Here is a 20424-nt window from a genome sequence, read left to right as displayed (position 1 = left end):
CGCATGTGTCTGCACAGCTGTCAGTGTGTATTTGCACACCTCAGTGCGTGGGTGCTCACACGCATGTCTGTGCCCAGCTGTGCCAACATGCATTGGTGCATGGGCGCTCACATGCGTGTGTCTGCATAGCTGTCAGTGTGTATTTGCACACCTCAGTGTGTGGGTGCCCAGCTGTGCCAGCATGCATTGGTGCATGGGTGCTCACACACACGTGTCTGTGCCCAGCCGTGCCAGCATGCATTGGTGCATAGCAGCTCATGTCGGTGCCAGACCCCTGCTGAGCGGTTGTGTCTGTGCCGTTGTGTCTCCGCAGCCTCTTGCCCGGCAGGATGGTGATGGTGGGGAGTTACTGCCCGGGGAACGGCACCATCTCCCAGCCATGGACGCAGCATGGGTTCTCCCCCTGTTTCTACTTCACGCTGGTGCCCACGGTGCTGCTGAGTGTCTGCCTCCTGCTGGGCGCCCTGCAGTACGCCTGCTACGCCCGCTTCGGCCGTGCCATGGAGCCCAAGCACATCCCCCGCTCGCGCCTCTACCACGCGCAGGTGCTGCTCTCACTGCTGCTGGCGGTGCAGCCCCTCGGCACCCTCCTGTGGCAGGTGCTGGCTGCGGGCCCACTGTACGGCTACGCGCTGCTGTACGGCTGCCTCTCGGCTGGGAGCTGGGGCTGCACCCTCAGCCTCCTGCAGTTGGAGCACACCCGGGTGCTGGCACAGGACAGGACCAGAGGCCACGGCACTGTCCTGCTGCTCTTCTGGGCGCTGGCCTTTGCCGCCGAGAACCTGGCCCTGGTGTCCTGGAGGAGCCCCCTCTGGTGGTGGTCCCTGGGAGACACCCCTCAGAAGGTAGGTCGGGGGGCAAGGCATGGAGGGTTGGTGGAGCCCGGAGTGGGGGGCTTGGGGCTGTTGCTGGGTGCACCCCAGTCCCTCTTTAGGTAGAGACAGGAAGCTTCCCCACAGCCTGAGCAGGGTCCGGCCGCCACGCCCTGGGTTAGCTCATCGATTGCACCCCCCGAGACCTGCTGCCCAGGGGTCTGGAGCCCCACTTGGCCCCATAGATGTCACTGGTGTTGGCTGGTCCAGCCCCTAACGCCAGGGCACTGGAGCCCGAAGGATCCCCCATCTGCCAGGCTGGCTGCCTCTGACCCCCCTTCCCCAGGCAGCCCTGCAGTGAGAGCTTGGGGGCTGCTCTCAGATGCCCCTCCCCCATTACCAGGGCTGTCCACCAGGCAGCTGGGTGCAGTGGCACTGGACTGGTTGTGCCAGTCACTGCCAGTGCCCAGCCGTGGGGAGGGCAGCTGGGGGTGGCTCTACGAGCACTAGCTCCCGTGAGACGTGGCCCCTTAACTAGTTAATTGGAGTCTGACTCCAGCATACGCCCAGGGCAGTGCCCGGCTTGGATTGGAGTCCCCCGAACACCAGGGCCCCGGCCCTTCCCATGGGGACAGGCCCAGCAGACCCGCCTCCCGGTTGGGGAGTCTGTCCTGCTCTCCAGTCTGTATTGTTCATAATTCAGCCCCCTGGAATCCCCCCCATCTCTGCCTCCCCCTCCAGGGCATTTACCCTGCAGCTGCCGGGTACCCTGGGGAGAGGCAGCCCCCGTTTCTCTCCCCATTTCTCTCCCCCTGCCGGGCCCTGGGATTCCTGCTGAGTCACGGTGGGGTGGAGCCGGCAGCGGGGCAGGCACATGGGGGGCGGGCAGGGCGTTCCACTGGCTGTGTCCTGCTGAGTCACGGTGGGGTGGAGCCGGCAGCAGGGCATGTGGGGGGCGGGCAGGGCTCCCACTGGCTGTGTCCTGCTGAGTCACTGGTGGGGGGGGGGGGCGGGGAGGGTGTCTGCATTCTGGGTCCCCAGGACTGGATGTGGGGGCCCCTTCCCTGCAGGGAGCTCATCCTACTCCTGGGATCAGTCACACAGCATTGAACCCCCAGGCCCTGCCCCCCCCATGGGTTGGGATATCTGTCCTGTCCCTCTTTGGTTCCACTGCGCAGATGGGGGGTAGCTCCCAGGGGAAGGGGGGGCTTAAATACCCCTCCCCTTCAACCCAGCTCCAATATCTCATCTAGGGGCCCCTCACTCCCCACAGCTCCTCCTGGGGTGGGACCCTGGCTCCTCTCCCCCAGTCTCACCTGGCAGCCATGGAGGGGGAGTCATCGGGGCAGCTGTGGAGTCCCCTGCTGCAGGGTGCTAGGGGTACCAGTTCCTAGGCGAGAGGAGCCGCCAGCCTCATCCTAGAGCTCCAGCTGGCCAAGCTCCCCCACCCCTGGCTGGAGCAGGACGGCTCCCCCCAGCCTGGGCCGTGGGGCCCCTCTCTGCGCTGGGAGAAAGGTGACTGCTCAGCGCCCCAGATCCTGGAGCTCCCAGACCTCACCAGACACAGAGGGGAGAGACTAGCTGGAGGGGAAGCTGCCAGGACGTGGCATGAGCCCCCATCCCCCATGGCTTGGTGCCCTCTGGGGTCTGGTCCTCAGCGGGACCCACGGTCCTGGATCCCGAGGATCCCCGGCCATTGAAGAGTCCGTGGGAGGATCCGTCAGTGCACCAGGTCCCAAGGGTCCCACTCCCCTCGGGGCAGCCCACATGGCCTCCAGTGCTGAGCCTCTGGCCCCAGCCCTCCTGCTTGGCCTGTCAGCTCTGCCCAGCGAGCGCAGGCTGTGGTCAGAGACGTTGGCGCTTTGCCGGATCCGTGCCCCGGCGTCGGCAGCGCCACGCCTTCCCTAGTGCCCTACAGCCAGCCTGGGGAAGGCCGCGAGTTGGCACAGGGCAGCGGAGGCTCGGATGAGGCCAGAGCGGCCAGCGGCAGGAACGTTTGGGCTCCGGCTCCCTCCCACCTGGTTCGTGGGCCTGCCGCCCCGAGACATCCCCCAGTCTGAGCCCATCCACGCAGGCCCGGCCCAGCCCAGCCAAGCATCCTGCCTTTGTCCACACACCTGGGCCCTTCCCCCTCCTGGCACTGCCGGGGCCCGCTTGTCTCTGAGCCCCGGCCCTGTTCTCCAGCTCGCTGGCTCGAAGCTGAGGGCTCCCTCCTGCGGGGGGGCTGGGATCTCGGGGGTGCAAGTGGCTGATCTGTGGGTCCCTCGCAGGTGCAGTTCAGTCTGTGGGTGCTGCGATATGTCTGCACCTTCACCCTCTTCGTGCTGGGGATGAAGGCCCCTGGGCTGCCGCACAAGCCCTACATGCTGCTGGTGAACGAGGATGAGCGCGATGTGGAGAACAGGCAGGTGAGTCCCTCTGTCCCTCGCGGGGGTTGGGGGGTGTCACCACAACAGGGCAGTGTTGGGTTATCGCAGTGGTTTGTGAGGTGTCAGTCCTGCTGGGAAAGGGTTCAGTGGGTCCTACTGGCTCACTAGGGTGGTGCCTCAGTGCCCTACTTGGACGCAAGGGAGGTGGGAGCAGCTCTGTGAGGCGAGGAGGATCTAGGGTGTGGGCTGAGCAGGCCAGAAGGAGGAGCTCTTATAACAAAGCGGCCTTTGGCGAGACACAACTGAGAGTATCAATTCAGGACAAATTGCTTAGAGCAGGGCAGTCATAGCCCAAGGCTGGGGGTCCTTCACTACTGAGGCAAACCAAACCAGCCAAACAGAGAGGACTTCGGTCTCACCCCACTGGCTAACCACAAGTCACACAAGCAATTCCCTTAGACACTCCAGTCTCCCAGTATCATCACCAGTGCCACCCGTCCTGGGGATGAATGGTTATGAAAACCAACACCCCAGGAAAAGAAAAGGTTCTCCCAATCCCAGAGGACCAAGCCCCAGACTGAGGTCAATAGACACATCAGATCTTACCCACAAATCACGCTGTTGCCAACCCTTTACAATCTAAAGGTTTATTCATAAAAAGAAATAGAGATGAGTTAAAATTGGTTAAAGGGGCTCAGATACATACAGTTATGGCAAAGTTCTTAGTTCAGGCTTGATGGGATCACTGCTGATCTAAGCCAGGCAAGTCTCTGGAGTACAAACATCCCAGCTGGGATGGTGTGACGGTGCTGCCCATGGAAGCCAGCTGAGGTCACTCAATCAGGGTGAACTGCAAACAAAACAGGGCAGACAAATCCCAAACACTGGTGGTTATTCCACTACTTAGATTTAACAACCAGCACAAAACAGCTTCTATAGTACTTCACTGGTTACTTAAAAGTTTAAACCACGCAGTTCCCTTAAAGTGTCCAGCCTCAGGTCTCCGTCCAGACACACCTGTCAAACATATGATGATGATTTCTGAAAATCTTACTTCATCATAGAAAAGAAAAGGTTCTTCCAATCCCAAAGGATCAGCCACATACCCAGGTTCAATTATAACTTAGATCTTACCCACAATACACGGTTATAGCCAATTCTTATTGATTAAGCTAAAATTATTAGAAAAGAAAAGAGAATGTTAGTTAAAAGATTAATACATGTATAGACTTGAATTCAATTCTTGAGGTTCAGATACATAGCAGAGATGAGCTTGTAGTAGCCAAAAGTCCTCTGAGAAATAGTCCATAGGTTATAGTCCAATGTCCATATTCAGGGTTACTCCAGTGAATGACTGGGGATCTCAGTCCTTGTGGCTTAAGGTTTCCCCCTCTTGAAACCCAAAGCAGATCTGAGATGAAGAAGGATCATGTCCCAGGGTTCTTATACGTTTCCAGCAGCCTTTTGGCCTGAGAAAACAATGGGCTTAACTCCTTCTCCCAAACATCCTGGCAACTAGCACAGAGTAATTTATCCATTGAACAGTCAGATACAGGTCACCACAACCTTCAAAGAGACACAGAGACAATAATACCATTTCACTCAAGTATCATCTTAAATGCTAATATTCCTGTTTTGATCTTTGAATTAAAACTATAGCAATAGACAAAACTGGTTTGCTGGCATCCCAAGACCTGAGCAAACACCTCCCCTTCTACCTCTAACAATGCAGACTTGCATTTCAAAGCTCTGTTCATTTACAGATCTTGCTAACTAGTTTTTAAGGTTCACCCATGGGTCAGGTCAGTTAATTAATTCTTTCTGGCCCTGTCATCTTTCAATGAGATATTACATTACACTCATAACGTCACAGATGGGTCCTTCAGTCCTTTGTTCAGAGCTTCCATTGTAGCAAAGTCCTCCAGACGTCAGAAGCAGGATTGAAGACAAAGTTTTCAGGGCCTTTTCCAGGGGTTTCCAGGGCCTTTTATATCCTCTGCCATGTGGAAGGACCCCGCCCCCCTTTGTTCTTACTGTGGAAAATCACAGCAACAGGATGGAGGTTGGAGTCACATGGGCAAGTCACATGTCCCTGCATGGCTCAGTTTGCAGGCCGAGGCCAGTGTTTCCATGTTAGTTTGAACGTTCCCAGGGAAGCTCTGATGTGGGTTGGCGTCTCCCAAGGTCCGTTGTCAGTTAAGTGTTTCTTGGTTGGGCACTGACTGAGAATTGTCCCTTCTCAAGAAGCTGCCCAAATGCTTCACTGAGGCTACTTAGAATCAAACACGCTGAGATACAAGTACAGAGCCACTAGTCGTAACTTCAGCTGCAAAGAGGATACAGAGCATCAGAACCAGCGAATCGTAACCTCCTGTAGACACCTGACCCGACCTCCTTTGTACAAGAGTTGGTGCTGCTATAGGACCTTGGTTGCAACAATGATCTATACGGTCCCAGTTCATGTCAACGATGTCACAGCCCAGCCTGGACTGAGTTGAACTTGCCCTGGGTGCGGAACCCCACCCAGCCCCAGGCTTTGGGGGCAGTTGGACCCTGCAGGACGGGGATTGGGGCTGCTGACAGCCACCTCTCATGGTTCTGAGAGTGTCCCGGTCACCCGGCCTTGCCATCCGGCTGCAGCTCCCTCCTGAGGGCATGAATCGCGCCAGCTTCAGTGCACAGCTGGTGCTTCTGTCCCCCAGCCAATGGCGCTGGGCATCAAGCTGCTAGCTGAACCTGGCTGACCCTTCACTAGGGCACGTCCACACGGCACTCAGCCCCACGGCTGGCCCGGGTCAGCGGGCCGCGGCTGTGTGGCTGTAGACCACAGTGTTGGCATCGGGCACATCGCAGAGCCCAGAGGTCTGCATGCCGTGTTATAGCCCTGTGGCACCCCACACACTCCCCTCCTGCTGCCCCACGCCCAGCCCTGCATCCTGCCCCCAGCTCCCCACTCACTCCCCTCCTGCTGCCCCACGCCCAGCCCCGCCCCCAGCTCCCCACTCACTCCCCTCCTGCTGCCCCACGCCCAGCCCCGCCCCCAGCTCCCCACTCACTCCCCTCCTGCTGCCCCACGCCCAGCCCCGCCCCCAGCTCCCCACTCACTCCCCTCCTGCTGCCCCACGCCCAGCCCCGCCCCCAGCTCCCCACTCACTCCCCTCCTGCTGCCCCACGCCCAGCCCCGCCCCCAGCTCCCCACTCACTCCCCTCCTGCTGCCCCACGCCCAGCCCCGCCCCCAGCTCCCCACTCACTCCCCTCCTGCTGCCCCACGCCCAGCCCCGCCCCCAGCTTCCCACTCACTCCCCCCCTGCTGCCCCACACCCAGCCCTGCACCCTGCCCCCAGCTCTCCACTCACTCCCTACTAACTCCCCTCCTGCTGCCCCACACCCAGCCCTGCCCCCAGCCCCCCACTCACTCCTCTCCTGCTGCCCCACACCTAGCCCTGCACCCTGCCCCCAGCTCTCCACTCACTACCTACTAACTCCCCTCCTGCTGCCCCCCAACCCTGCGCCCAGCCCCCTACTCACTCCCCTCCTGCTGCCCCATGTCCAGCCCCACCCCCAGCTTCCCACTCACTCCCCTTCTGCTGCCCCACGCCCAACCCTGCCCCCAGCCTCACACTCACTCCCTTCCTGCTCCCCACCAGCCCCACACTCACTCACCTGCTGCTGCCCCACCTCCAGCCCTGCAGCCTGCCCTCCACGTCACACTCCGTCCACACTGCCCCACGCCCAGACCTTCACTTCCCCAGGAAGCACCCAAAGCCTGGCTCCAGCCCTCACTTCTCCTGGGGGGTGCCTGGTGCCCCCTGCTCCACTTCTCCCTGGGGCGAGGAGTGTCCGGTGTCCATGGGCACTGAAGGACTGCAAAGGGGGGTTGCAGCACTGCTCAGATTTGACGGCACCCCTCCATCATGCCAGGAGGGAAGGGGCTTTGCCATTAAGCCACCTAGCTCTGGTCAGAGGGCGGGGGGGGGGGGGGGGGCTTTGCTGCACCCTGGTATGTGTAATCTCTTCTAAGGCCCCCGTCGCCTGGGAGTTCAGTATGCATTACTGACCCCCGCTCGCCCATGTCTTGGTGTGATGGGCTCTGCACCCCCAAAGCATGGAGCAAGGTGCCCCCACCCCAGCCCTCCAAGAGGAGTGGGGGGCAGATGCCCTGCCTGGGATGATGATGGAGCTGGAGAAGTTTGTGATGGGCTGAGACAGGGGAGGGCCCGTCCCCCCAGGTCAGACTGTCTCCATTCCCCACCCAGACATTCCTCATCCCTTCGAGGGCCGTGTTCCTTCAGGACAGGCGTTCAGGTCTCTGTCTGAGCCCCCTGCCCACCCCCTGGGGCTCATCCACCCACCCGCTGTTCTGTTCGGACAGTTCTTGCCCACCCCCGTCACCAGCATCCGGTGCCTTCCCGCTGTGCATTAAACCCTGCGACTGGCGCCTGTCCCAGTCCTTACTGGGCCCCATCCCCCTTGAAAATGGGCATCTTCAGCCCCACACCAGGCCTGGGAGGCCGGCCAGCTATGCCCCATTGTACAGAGGGGACAGAGCCACCGAGTGGGCCACAGGGAGTCGGGCCCAGCGGGAGCTGCCCTGCCCTGTCCTGTCTCTCGCCTGGCCCCGGTGGCCTATTCTCTCGCTCGCCCCTGGCCCAGGGGAGCGCTGAGGGAGCCGGGGGGTTGTTTTGGGAGGGTTTGCTTTTGAAAGGTTCCCACTGCAGGATGTTTGTAGTGGGAAGGGCTGGGGTGAGCCGTAGTTCCAATGAGTTCCTCCCATGGCCCGGGTCCGGCCCTGAGGTCTGGCCCGCTGTCCCCTGCCCAGATGAGAGCAGAACGGCTGTGGGGCCCAGGAGGCTGTATCTGTGGTCTCCAGCCCAGATCCCTGGGCACGGCCCATGGAGATCAGGACCGGACCCTGGGACTTGCCTCAGTACTGTCCGTCCCCATGCCTAGGATGGGGACTAGGGGGACGCAGGCCTGGATGGGACCCCTTGGACCATCGAGTCCAGCTGCTGCTCTTGCAGCTGACAGGTCAGCCCACTCAGACACGCATCACGCTCCATCTTCAAACCAGACAGGTGGCCCCCGCTGCTCCAAGGGGAGGCTGTCCCAGAACCTCCCTCCGCCGACCAGAAGCCATCTCCCCGTGTCCAGCTGCGGGTCCTACTGGCCAGTTTGTCCCATTGCTCCTGAGTAGCCCCCTGTCACGGAGTCCCCGGGCGATGCTCTGGAACTGCTCCCCACAAAGCCAGGCAGGACTTTGGGGAGCCTCCTATCCTTTGGAGCAGACTGTCTCCAGGGCAAGAAGCTCACACGGCTTCACCTCCTGGGTCTGACCTTGGAGCATTCAGCATCCTCTGCCCCTCCATGTGCTTCCCACAGCGAGTCCGCCCAGGTGAGGTCCTGGGGCAGCCAGAGGATCCTGCACCCCCACCTTGCAGTCAGACGTGACTCTGAGCCAGCCAGTAAAACAGAGGTTTATTAGATGACAGGCACATGGTCTAAAACAGAGCTTGTAGGTACAGAGAACGGGACCCCTCAGCCGGGTCCATCTTGGGGAGGCAGAAAGACCAGACCCTGTCTGGGCCCTCCCTCCATTTACCCAGCCAGGTCCAAACTGAAACTCCTTCCAGAATCTCACTCAGCTGCCCCCCAACCTTTGTCCAGTTTCCCTGGGCAAAGGTGTCACCTGGCTCCAACCCCCGTCCTGGGTTCTCATGTTACGGGCTCAGGTATCTTCCCTCAAGGAAAGTCTCCCATCCCCAGTGCAGCCAGTCCCAGCAAAACTCCGCTGCAACCTTCCCAGGCTGGCACTCCCCTCTCCCTGCTGCGTCACAAGCCCCCAGCCCAGCCCTGCCCAAAGGCTCTGCCAGGCCCCAGGGCTCAGGCTCAGGCTCTGGAGGAGGAACCATGGTGGGAATGGAGCTCTTCACATTTCAGTCCCAGGATTGGGGTCCGGGACGGGGGTGGACACCACCACCCCAGAGCTGTGGGCTGGAGCCCACTGGACAGAAGTGAGCAGGCGACAGGGGGAGGGAATCTCTTGCCTTGGCCCCGCGCCTGCTGGTGCCAGGTGCCCACTGCCGAGCTCCGCCAGGCTGTTCCTCCATCCCAAAGAGGGAAGCAGAGGGTGCGTCTGTCCCACGACAGCAGGCGCCTTCCACCCACAGGCCTTGGGTCGAGAAGGGCTTCCTGTGGCCACCTCGTCTCTCCTACCCTGGGGCTGCCCCAGCAGCAAGGGGGGAAGGCAGCCGTGGCCCTGATCCTGCCACCGCAGTTCCCGGGCATGGGCCCCGCCCCACTCCAGCATTCGCCCTCCCCAGCCCAGGGATGACCCTGGCAGGGTCTGGATCTAGTGTGCAAACGTGACCCAGCAAAGAATGGGTTTGACCAAGGAGTGAAGCTGCCAGCAGATGGTGCTGCTGGCTCTGCGGTGTCCCTGCTGGCCTGTCCCTTGGCAGGGGGTGTGAGCTGCCAGGGCCGCGTTGCCAGCAGGCTGTGGGTCACTTTGGCGCAGCGGGAGGCAGCCGGACTCTGGCTCCCTGCCCTGGCGCTGCGGGATCGGAACCCTGGGGTCAGGGATCAGGCCTCTGGTCTCCCCCAAGCCTGAGCACAGCACGGTCTGCACTCCTGAGGTCAGGACCTCCCCCCATCTCCCCTCCCACAAGCCCAGGGTGCTGTGCACCTGTGCCGGGGTTCCTCCCATGTCCCCACTGCCCCATACGAGCAGCAGGACTCACGCTTTGGCCTCCTCTAAGACCTAGGAGCATCTGCTCCCCTGTGTCCCATGCCAGGGTCACCCCACACCCCAGTGCCAGGGTCACACCATGCCTTAGTGCCCTGTTCACCCTGGTAACAGGTTTACCCAACACCCCAGTGCCCCATTCACCCCACACCCCAGTGCCAGGGTCACCCCACACCCCAGTGCCAGGGTCACCCCATGCCCCAGTGCCCTGTTCACCCTGATAACAGGTTCACCCAACACCCCAGTGCCCCGTTCACCCCACACCCCAATGCCAGGGTCACCCCACACCCCAGTGCCCCATTCACTCCACACCCCAGTGCCAGGGTCACCCCATGCGCAATGGGTTCAGCACCCCAGGGCTGGGAGTTTTTGCCCCCTGCCCAGGTATCCCCCGTCCCTTAGTGACTCGTGCTGCTCTGGGGCGGGAGGTGAAGGGACGGATCCCCCTGGGCACACACCCCTCCTCACCCCCTTTCTCTGTCGCAGCCCCTCCTGGCAGGAGACCGCAGCAGCCACTCCACCTGGAAGGATTTGGGCCGGAAGTTGCGGCTGCTGGTGCAGTACGTGTGGCCGCGGGGCAGCCACCTGCTGCAGGGCCTGGTGCTGTTCTGCATGATGCTGATGGGGCTGGAGCGCGTCATCAACGTCTTCGTGCCCATCTACTACAAGAACATCGGTGAGGCCCGTCGGGGAGCGAGGGGAAGGGGTCACGCCCCCAGGGCAGGTTGGCACGGCTCTGGCGCTGTCCAGTGACCCCCTCTGGCAGACAGCTGTGTGGAGCTACGGGCTGCTGGGAAACAGGTGTGGGAGAAGTGGCTGAAGCTTGGTGGCCAGGCCCAGGGGACCGCCCCCCCCCACCTTGCCCCAGGACCCACTGGTTCCCGTGGCCCATGCTCTGTCTGCAGCCCCCTGGGTGGAGGCCCTGTGTGGAGGGGAGCTGCTGCATGTATTGGGCAATGCCTGGGCTTCTCCACCAGGGGGTGCTCCCCTATGGGGCTTTATAGGGGGGCTGGGATGAGCCGGTGTTTGGGGGGCAGGCTGCCCTCAGCCGAAGGCCAGCCAGGATCCACTGCGGCACTGGGAGGTGTAGCTCAGTCCCTGCCCTGCGTCCAGCCCGGGACAGCCCCTGAGGCCCAGCCTAGCCAGCTCGGGGGGTCACAGCAGGGGCCTTGTGGGACGGAGGCAGCAGCTTTGGGGTCTGGAGTCTCAAACCCGGCCTGGCAGGAGAGTGTTTCCTGGGGCTGAGAAGGGACCTGCCTTCTGCACCCTCGATCATGTGCTGCTTCTCTGGTGCGTCCATCTCGCAGGCACCCAACTTACTTGTCACACAGGGATCCCTCACCCAGCGCTGAGATGCAGCCACCTCTGGGGTGGGGCACAGTAGCAGAATAACAGCGACGTTGCACAGGAGGCGAAGGACAGGTCTGAGTCCAGTGGCAATTGCAGGGGGCTCAGGGAAGCAGGATGCTGGACCTGACGCCCTGACTCGGTGGGCTGATGGGCTCCGGGCTCCACACTTCGTGCTGCTCTGAGTGGCTTCAATCTGGGCTGGGCTGGAAGGTGGGAGTCCCTGGCCGGCTCGCTGCCAGAGCCAGCCAGTGGGGCTGGGGCTGGCGGAGCGCAGGGCCCCTTCCTTTGTTGCTGCTGGGGCTGGCTGGGGCTGCTGTGTGCCAGGTTCCCAGGCCCCGGCGGGCGGCCCAGGCGCCAGCTCTCGGCACTAGGTCAGGCATCGAGAATGGGAGAGGCCGGCCCTGGTGTCTGCCTTTCAGCCTTGACTTCTAGACTTACAAAGGCGTCGCTAAGCAGTGCTGGCTGGAGGCTCTGGGACGGATAATGGGGGGTCTGAATGGGGGGGAGCAGCCCATGGCCTGCATACAAAATGCCTGCCCCCCTTCTCCCCCTGCTACTGGGGGGCAGGGAGGATGCTGCTCTCGAGCCTCCCATCAGCCCCAGGCCAGAGGCTGCAGTCTCGTTTCCCCATCCCACCCGTGGCCCTGGGATGCATCCCAGCCCTGCCCTGCGCTGGCCGGGGCCCCATGGCCCCACTTGGGGGTGCTCCCCGGGGGTTGGGCAGAGCTTGGCCCCAGATTGCCCGGCCCCGGTACTTGGCTGCCCCGCTGCAGGCCTCCTCTGGCCACCCCTGTGTTCTCACCAGGCACCGGGTTACGTGCAGTGGGGCAGGCACCCCGACCTCTCCCCACATGGAGCCGGCAGCGGGTGTCCCTGCCTGTCCCCAGGCTCAGGCGGCCAGACAGAGGAGCGACTGGGGGGTGAGGGGTCCATCTCTGAGCAGTGGGAAGCAGTGCGCCCCCCCCTGCAAGGGCCCCCCCTCTGTCAGTTAGGATTAGGGCAGCCCGCTCCCCATCTCAGGCGGACAAAGCCCAAGCCAGGAACAAGGCCCCTTTGTCTGCACTCCAGGCCCCTGCCACCCGCCAGGCTCTGCAGCTACCTTAAAATGGGGCCGGGGAGCTAGTTGGGGGGGCAAAGAAAGGGGGGAGTGATGGGAGAGGGGCTGGGTATGTACTGACACATTTCTCATTGGTGGGGAACGAGTACCCTGGGTAGAAGGTGGGGGGCAGGGCTAGGGCCTGGGCTAGGGGGGCAGAGTTGGTGGGCAGGGCTGGGCATTGGGGGGCAGCCCTCCTCTCCCCCATAGCTGCCCTGGTGAATGCCCTCCCTGCCCCAGTGATATTAGCTTTGCTCCATGATAACGAACCCACACACGCCAGACCCCTCCTGCCCCCCAGCCTGCCCTGTGCTCTGCCCGAGCTGCCTCCTCAGGCTGCAGGGGGTGAGGCGCTTGGGGGGAATTCTCTGGGGCAGTTCCCCCATATGGTGCTAGGGGCCACGGTCTGTCAGGGCCCCCCATGGGCCCCTTGCATTCACTGCCCAGCCTGGGGCCCTTTCCCCAGGGTCACAGTTGGCCCCAGTGTCCCCTTTGGCCTGCCACAGTGCCGAGGGGCCCAGGACTCGCCTTCACTTGGCCTAACCTCACCGCCGCTGTCATGTCCCACCCCAGAAGAGGCTGCAGTTCAGTGCTGGGTGGTGCTGCCTGGTGGTCGGGGGCGTGGGCCATGTTCTCTCTAGCACCACTGAGCCAGGCTCCTGCCCCAGGAGCTGGCGGGGTGCTAGCGGAAGGGCGCCGGCTGGGCAGTGGCACCCTGGCATGTGGGGGGGACCAGCACCATGAGAAGCTGGGGGAGGAACGGCATGGGGGTTGGGGTGCCACACAGGCCCCAGCTCCCTTGCTCGGCTGCAGGGAAGTGCTGCCAGCCGCCCCCGCCCCCAGTGCTCTGATCTGGGTCTCCCATCTCCCCAGTAAACGAGCTGACGGAGGGCACTGCCTGGCACACGGTCGCCTGGACCATCTGCACCTACGTGTTCCTGAAGTTCCTGCAGGGTGGAGGCGCCGGTAGGACCTGCCTTGGGGCTGGGCCTGGGGGGCTCCGAGCTGGGTGGGGTGGGGCTGGTGGAGATGCTGTCCCATGGGAGGGTAGCGGACAGTACCCTGCACTCAATTCGTCCTTAACCCCCTAGCCAGGGACGATCCCCAGCTGGGCCCCCCAGCCCTCTGGACCTGGCAGGGGGCGGTCCCTCGGGCAGTCCTGGGGGCACTCTCATGCCCAGACTGGGGCTGCTATGGCAGGGGTGTGGGCAGTGCTGGGCGCAGAGATGGGGGCACGCTGGAGGGCAGCAGGGGGCTTGGGGCATTCTCTGGAACAGGCCAGCAGAGGGAGCAGATTAGCCAGCCCGTGCCCAGCCCCTCCCTGCTTTGGCCTAGTTCCCCTTGGGTGCCAGGGTTTGGGGCTGGCGTCTAGGCATCGGGCTCAACGGGTAGCGATCAACAGCTCCATGTCTAGTTGGCAGCCGGTATCAAGCAGAGTGCCCCAAGGGTCGGTCCTGGGGACGGTTTTGTCTCAATAGATCTTAACGAGTTTGAGGACAGTGTGGAACTGTACCCTCACAAGTTTGCAGATAACACTAATCTGGGGAGGAGTGGATAGAAACCAGGTGCTGGAGGGAGGGCTAGGAATACAGAGGGACGTTAGACCAAATTAGAGATGGCCCAAAGGAAAACCGTGATGAGGGTTCTACTCTACAAGGACAAAAGTGCAGAGTCATGCACGTAGGACGGAGAATCCCACATGCAACGCTACAAAGACTAAGGAGACCGAATGCTAGGACAAGCAGTTCTGCAGAAAAGGACCATTAGGGGTATCAGTGGCGAAAGCAGGAGATAGGAGTCAAAGCATGGCCCTTGGTTGCAGAAGAGGGCTAACGGCATTGTGGGCTGTTATAAAGTAGGGACATTAAATAGCAGAATCCAGGGACATGATCATTCCCCTTATTTGGCACGTGAGGCCTCATCTGGAGTACTGTGTCCGTTTTGGGCCCATACACAACAAGAGGGAGATGAGTGAAAAATTGGAAAGAGTCCAGCGGAGACAACAAAACTGATTAGCGGGCGGAGCAGCAGTGACTTAAGAGGAGAGGCTGAGGGAACAGAGGGCTTTAGTTAGTCTGGCAGAAGAGAAGAATGAGGAGGGGCATTTGATCAGCTTGCTTTTGGACTACCTGAAAGGGGTTCTCCAGAGAGGAAGGTTCTGGACTGCTTCTCAGTAGCAGCAGAAGAAGAACAAGGCAGCAATGGTCTCAAGTTGCAAGTGGGGAAGGTTAGGTTGGATATTAGGAAACACTATTTCCTAGGAGGGTGGAAGCACTGGAATGGGTTCCCAGGAGGTGGTGGAATCTTCACTTCCTTAAGGTGTTAAGGGATCAGGCTGACAAGCCCTGGCTGGGATGATTTAGTTGGGTTGGTCCGCGTTTGGAGCAGGGCGGTTGGACATAGATCCATCCTGAGGTCCCTTCCAACCCTGAGATTCTGTGATTCTAGAATTTCCAGGGCCCCTAGGGCACTTGGGCTGGGGCGGGAGCGCCCCAGGCCTAGCCATGGGGCAGTTCGTGGTGCACACAGTACCCCTCACCGCCGTGGGGCGCTGGGCGTACCACCGCTGGGCAGTAAGGGTGGGGGAGGTTCTGCTGATCACTGTGCGTCATTCTTACGCAGTGGGCTCCATCCGCTTCGATTCTAGCAACCTGCGCACTTCCTTGCGATCGGTGCAGCAGTTCACCAACGCGGCAGGCTCCAGGTGCGTCTCTTCGCCCACCTGCAGGCCTGTCCCTGCGCTGGCACCTGGGGCGAAGACGGGCGAGGTGCTGCCAGCGTGGACAGGGGCAAGCAGCCAGTGTCAACAGCTGTCAGTACTGCGGGGGGTGGGACCTACCCCGAAGGGGTCCGGCCAGCTAGGGGGAACTTCCTGCGGCCTCACTCGACAAAGCCCCCTCCCCGCCAGAAGGGTCACACAGTACCAGGCAGCGGGGCGAACTGGCTGGGGGGGAGAAAGGGGATACGGTGGGGCAGGAGCTTGGGACAGAAGAGAAAGGATGGGGGTGAGGGTGGGTCAGGGTGGAGGAAAGGGGAGAATGGGCAAGGCAGAGGGACTGTAGGGGTGGGATGAGGGTGTGGAGTGGGCAGGGCTGTGAGGAGGCGGGGGGTGGACAGGGGGCAATGGGAGGGCAGAAGGTGTGAGGGGTAAGGACAAGCGGCCATGGGGCGGGGGGGGAGGTGGGTACAGGGTGGGGGGATGGGCGCGGCCAGAGGAGGTGGGGGGTGGCCCGGGGCGGTGGGGAGAAGGGGGTAGGGATGGACAGGGCAGGGTGACCCTGGGCTGACCTGACCCTTCCTGTCCCCCCCGCCCCCCCCACAGCTACATCATCTTCAGCATCTTCCCCACCATCGCTGACATCGTCATTGGCATCATCTACTTCAGCTCGGCCTTCAGCCTCTGGTTCGGGCTCATCATCTTCGTCTGCATGAGCCTCTACCTGAGTGCGTGCGGGGGGGCCCGGCGCTGCTCGGCCCGGTGGGCGGGGGAAGGGCAGCGTGGGGGGATTGTGCTCTCAGCCTGGTGGGACGAGGAGGGCAGCGGGGGGGCCCTGAGCTGCTCAGCCTGGCGGGAGGGGGAAGGGCAGTGGGGGGGGCTGTGCTTCTTGGCCCGGCGGGACGGGGAGGGCAGCGGGGGCCCGGTGGGAGGGGGACTGTGCTTCTCGGCCTGGCAGGACAGGGAGGGCAGCGAGGGGGCCCTGAGCTGCTTGGGGAGGGCAGCGGGGGTGCTGCCCGGGATGGTTGTGCTGGGATCCCTGCCCCACCTGCACTCGGTGGCCCTGGTGCGCAGATCTGGGGGAGCAGCGGCTGAGGGGCCGTGCGGCAGGACCCAGTGCTATGTGACACCCCCCCTCTGTAGCCCTGACCATCATCATCACAGAGTGGAGAACCAAGTACCGGCGGGACATGAACTCCCGCGACAACGAGGCCAAGGCCCGGGCCGTGGACTCGCTGCTCAACTTTGAGACGGTACCGACCCGCGGGCGGGGCCTTGGGGAGATCCGCTCGGGGGCTGAGCTGCTGAGTGGGGGGGCTCCGGGGGCATGGGGGCGGCTCTCCCGGGAGGGAGCGTGGGGAAGAGAGTGTGGAGGTGCTGAGCCCTGGGGGCAGGTGGGGAGCCAGGGCTGGGCAGTCTCCAGGGAGGGAGGGCGGGAGGCTGGTGCTGAGGCATGGGGGGCCGGTTCTCAGCCAGGGGGGGTTGGGCAGTCTCCAGGGAGGGGGGACAGGGAGCGGTGGGTGCGCAGGAGGCTGGTGCTGAGGCATGGGGGGCTGGTTCTCAGCCGGGGGCTGGGCAGTCTCCAGGGTGGGGGGACAGGGAGCGGTGGGTGCGCAGGAGGCTGGTGCTGAGGCATGGGGGGCTGGTTCTCAGCCGGGGGGGTTGGGCAGTCTCCAGGGGTGGGAGGCTGGTGCTGAGGCGTGGGGGGCCGGTTCTCAGCCGGGGGGGTGTTGGGCAGTCTCCAGGGGTGGGAGGCTGGTGCTGAGGTGTGGGGGCCAGTTCTCAGCCGGGGGCTGGGCAGTCTCCCGGGAGGGGGCACAGGGACGTGAGCCCAGCAGGGAGCGGTGGGTGGGTGGGAGATGGATGCGGGTGCTGAGTCCAGGCTCCGTGTGTTCCAGGTGAAGTATTACAACGCAGAGAGCTATGAAGTGAATCGATTCAATGATGCCATCCTGAAGTACCAGGTGCTGGGGGGCTGGGAGGGGCACCCATCCCTGTGCCTAGCTCCCCTCACTGGCCTGCACTGGGGGATGGGCAGTTGGCAGCCCCAGGGGGCTAAGCATGACCTCAGCCTGCCCCTCTGTGTTGCGTTGCAGGGGGGCAGCCCTGCAAGAGGAGCCTCAGCCACCTGCACCCCCATGGGGTTTCCAGCAGATACATTGCAGGGGGGGCAAATTCAGCTCAGAGGTGTAGGGGGCACTGGGGGACCAGTGGGTTGAGCATGGGGCATGCCTATTGCTGGGGATGTGGCTCTGGGGGGAGGGGGGGCCCTGACACTCCCTCCCACCGCCCCCTGGCAGGTCTCGGAGTGGAAGGTCAACGCCTCGCTGGCCCTGCTGAACCAGACCCAGAACCTGATCATCGGCCTGGGGCTGCTGGCCGGGTCCCTGCTCTGCGCCTACTTTGTGACTGAGAAGACGTTCCAGGTGAGCCTGGCGCTAGCCCATGCCCCCCAGATGCCCCGGCATGTTTTGGGCCGCGAGGTCCCTGCAGACAGAGATGCCCCTGGTCAGCTCTGCCCCAGCCCCCACTGCTGCACCCCAGCTGGGTGCCCCTGACCCCTGCCGGCCTGGAGGAGCCAGGGTTGGGGGCCCCGGCTCCAGCTCTGATGGGCGTCTCTCCCCATCTCTGCCAGGTGGGGGACTTTGTCCTGTTTGGCACGTACATCATCCAGCTCTACACGCCGCTCAACTGGTTCGGCACCTACTACAGGTAACGCCAGCGTGGGAGAAACCCCCACCCAGCTAGCCTCTAGCCTCTAGCCCCGCCCCTTGCTGCACTCGATCAGCCCATTGGGCCAGCTAGCCTGTAGCCCCGCCCCTTGCTGCTCTGGATCAGGCCATTGAGCCAGCTAGCCTGGTAGCTCCGCCCCTTGCTGCGCTGGATCAGACCATTGGGCCAACTAGCATCGTAGCCCCGCCCCTTGCTGCACTGGGTCAGGCCATTGGGCCAGCTAGTCTGGTAGCTCCGCCCCTTGCTGCGCTGGATCAGGCCATTGGGCCAACTAGCATGGTAGCTCCGCCCCATGTGGCAGATCAGGCCATTGGTCCATCTAGGCTGTGGCTCCGCCTCCTGCTGCACTGGATCAGGCCACTGGTCTGCCCAGTCCCCCCTGTTGCTGCTGGCACTTTGCTGGTGAAATCCCCCTTGAGGTGTGACCAAGGTAGCTCCCCCCTCCCTGCGCCATGGGGGTGGGAACAGCTGGGCTGAGTGGGGCGGTGGCCCCCTGTCCCATCTTCACCTGCCATGTCCTCCGCCTGCAGGATGATCCAGAGCTCCTTCATCGACATGGAAAACATGTTCGAGCTCTTCAACGAGGAGCAAGAGGTGGGTGCCCCCCCCGTCGTAGCTTTCCTACTCCGATTTGAACCTTAGCGTTCATAACCTGAGAAGCTAGCATGAACCCTTCTAAGCTTAATTACCAGCTTCAAATCTGGAAGCAGCATGAACCTTCTAAAACAACAAACAACCAAAGCTTAATTCACCAAGCTAGCTTTGATCGTACCGGAAGCCATCAGACACCATAATTCAGGAGATTATGAGAGAACTCGTGGTCCTCCCGAAACCTTCCCCTGGAGGAAAATAAACAGACTCAAGAAGCCTGAGTCTTACCGCAAAGCGGAAATAAACAAGACCAGAAAGTCCCTTCAACCTCTAGCTCCTCGCCACCCCAGACTTTCCTCTCTGGGCTAACTTGGGAGTACGTGATGCAATCTCTCTTTACATCACATTACCAAGAAGAAGCATGTCTCTCTATTGCCAAACAAAGAGACAAACCCAACTACAAGGAAACAGAAAAGATTCTATCTCTCACACCCCGCACCCACCCCAATTCCAGTGGTGCCTGCAGAAGTTTCACCCTCCGTAGATCTAACACATAAGAAGAGAATTCCCTCAACCCTTTCTGTTCCTTAGCCTACCAGCGAGAGAAAACTCAAACAAGTCTCTTGAAAAAGAAAACTTTTATAATACAAAAGAAAGAAAGACAGTGACTAGAATAATAATCCTGCATCAGGTGACAATACAGGCTATGCTTATAAGGTATAAGAAAAATATGAATAAACAGTCTGATTCAAAAAGATATCCAATTTGAAACATTCCAGCAAGCTACACACATGTAAATACACCCAAAATAACACAAAAGCCTATATTGTTTTTCTACCTGTACTTACAATTTGGAAACAGAAGATTAGAAGATAGAAAGAAGCTTCTCATAGCCGAGAGACAGACAAAAGACTCAGACCCCCAAAATTCCCTCCCTGGCTTTGAAAAATCCAGTTTCCTGATTGGTCCTCTGGTCAGGTGTTTGGTTCCCTTTGTTAACCCTTTACAGGTGAAAGAAACATTAACCCTTAGCTATCTGTTTATGACACACCCGCCCTCAGCTCCGCCCCCAGGAGGGGCCATGCCCCCTGCCCCCAGCTTCTCCCCTGGGAGGTGGGCGCCCTGCCCCCTGCCCTCAGCTCCACCCCCAAGAGGGGCCACGCCACTGCCCTACCCCCTGACCCAGCTTCTCCACTAGGAGGTGGGTGCCCCACCCCTTACCCTCTGTTCCCAGGAGGGGCCACATCTGCCACACCCCCTGCCCTCAGCTCCACCCCCAGGAGGTGGGTGCCCCACCCCCAGCAGATCAGCTGCTCCTCTCCACAGGAGATGAGGGTGACTCCCCCCAGCCATCACCCCTGCACATGTTCAGGCAGCTACTCTGGCTCCACCTGGGGCTCTGGTTCCCCTGCGCTGGTCCGTTTGCTCTAACTGGGGCCCCGGGGGCCAGGGTTAGGGCAGGGCACGGAGCTATAGTATGGGGTCCGCTCTGCGCTCCCTTCCCTACACTGCATCCGGGGAGCGACTGTGCAGGAGCCGGCCCCCGGGAGGGTCAGGGCTGTGAGGCTGTGTGTCTCTGTCCCACAGGTGAAGGACCAGGTGAATGCAGGGGACCTTTGCTTCCACTCAGGGCGCATTGAGTTTGAGAACGTGCACTTCAGCTACATGGATGGGTAGGGGGACGTGGAGCCAGCACGGGGATTGGGGGTGGGTCAGGAACTACAGGGTGCAATGGAGATGGATGGGAACAGGGATCAGGAGTAGGGAGTGGGGATAGGGCATGGGGCGAGTACAGAGCTGGGACGTGGGGCAGGTGAAGGGCTGGGGTGTGTGGGGTGGAGGGAGGAGGGAGCATAGGGCGGGTACAGGGCTGGAGTGTGTGGGGTGGAGGGAGGAGGTAGCATAGGGCGGGTACAGGGCTGGAGTGTGCGGGGTGGAGGGAGTAGGGAGCATAGGGCGAGTACAGGGCTGGGGTGTCTATGGTGGAGGGAGCATAGGGCGGGTACAGGGCTGG

At 61.7% G+C, this 20424-nt stretch overlaps 1 protein-coding gene across 1 annotated transcript in view; it reads left to right on the top strand.

Moving 5' to 3' along the window:
• Window positions 1–223: 223 nt before the first annotated feature.
• The window catches only part of ABCB6 (ATP binding cassette subfamily B member 6 (LAN blood group)), a 29350-nt gene continuing 9149 nt past the window's right edge, over window positions 224–20424 (top strand). The window contains 15 exon segments of the mRNA XM_075069811.1: window positions 224–845; window positions 3083–3220; window positions 10411–10600; window positions 13244–13336; window positions 14566–14581; window positions 15018–15063; window positions 15066–15093; window positions 15096–15186; window positions 15693–15814; window positions 16230–16339; window positions 16985–17050; window positions 17387–17512; window positions 17722–17798; window positions 18350–18413; window positions 19998–20085. Coding sequence (XP_074925912.1) covers window positions 330–845; window positions 3083–3220; window positions 10411–10600; window positions 13244–13336; window positions 14566–14581; window positions 15018–15063; window positions 15066–15093; window positions 15096–15186; window positions 15693–15814; window positions 16230–16339; window positions 16985–17050; window positions 17387–17512; window positions 17722–17798; window positions 18350–18413; window positions 19998–20085 — 1771 coding nt within the window. The 5' untranslated portion in view covers window positions 224–329.

Source organism: Chelonoidis abingdonii, chromosome 10, assembly GCF_003597395.2.
Source record: "Chelonoidis abingdonii isolate Lonesome George chromosome 10, CheloAbing_2.0, whole genome shotgun sequence".
Taxonomy (NCBI): domain Eukaryota; kingdom Metazoa; phylum Chordata; order Testudines; family Testudinidae; genus Chelonoidis; species Chelonoidis abingdonii.
Note: the sequence above shows the minus strand (reverse complement) of the source record. Positions and strands in the feature narration are given on the sequence as shown.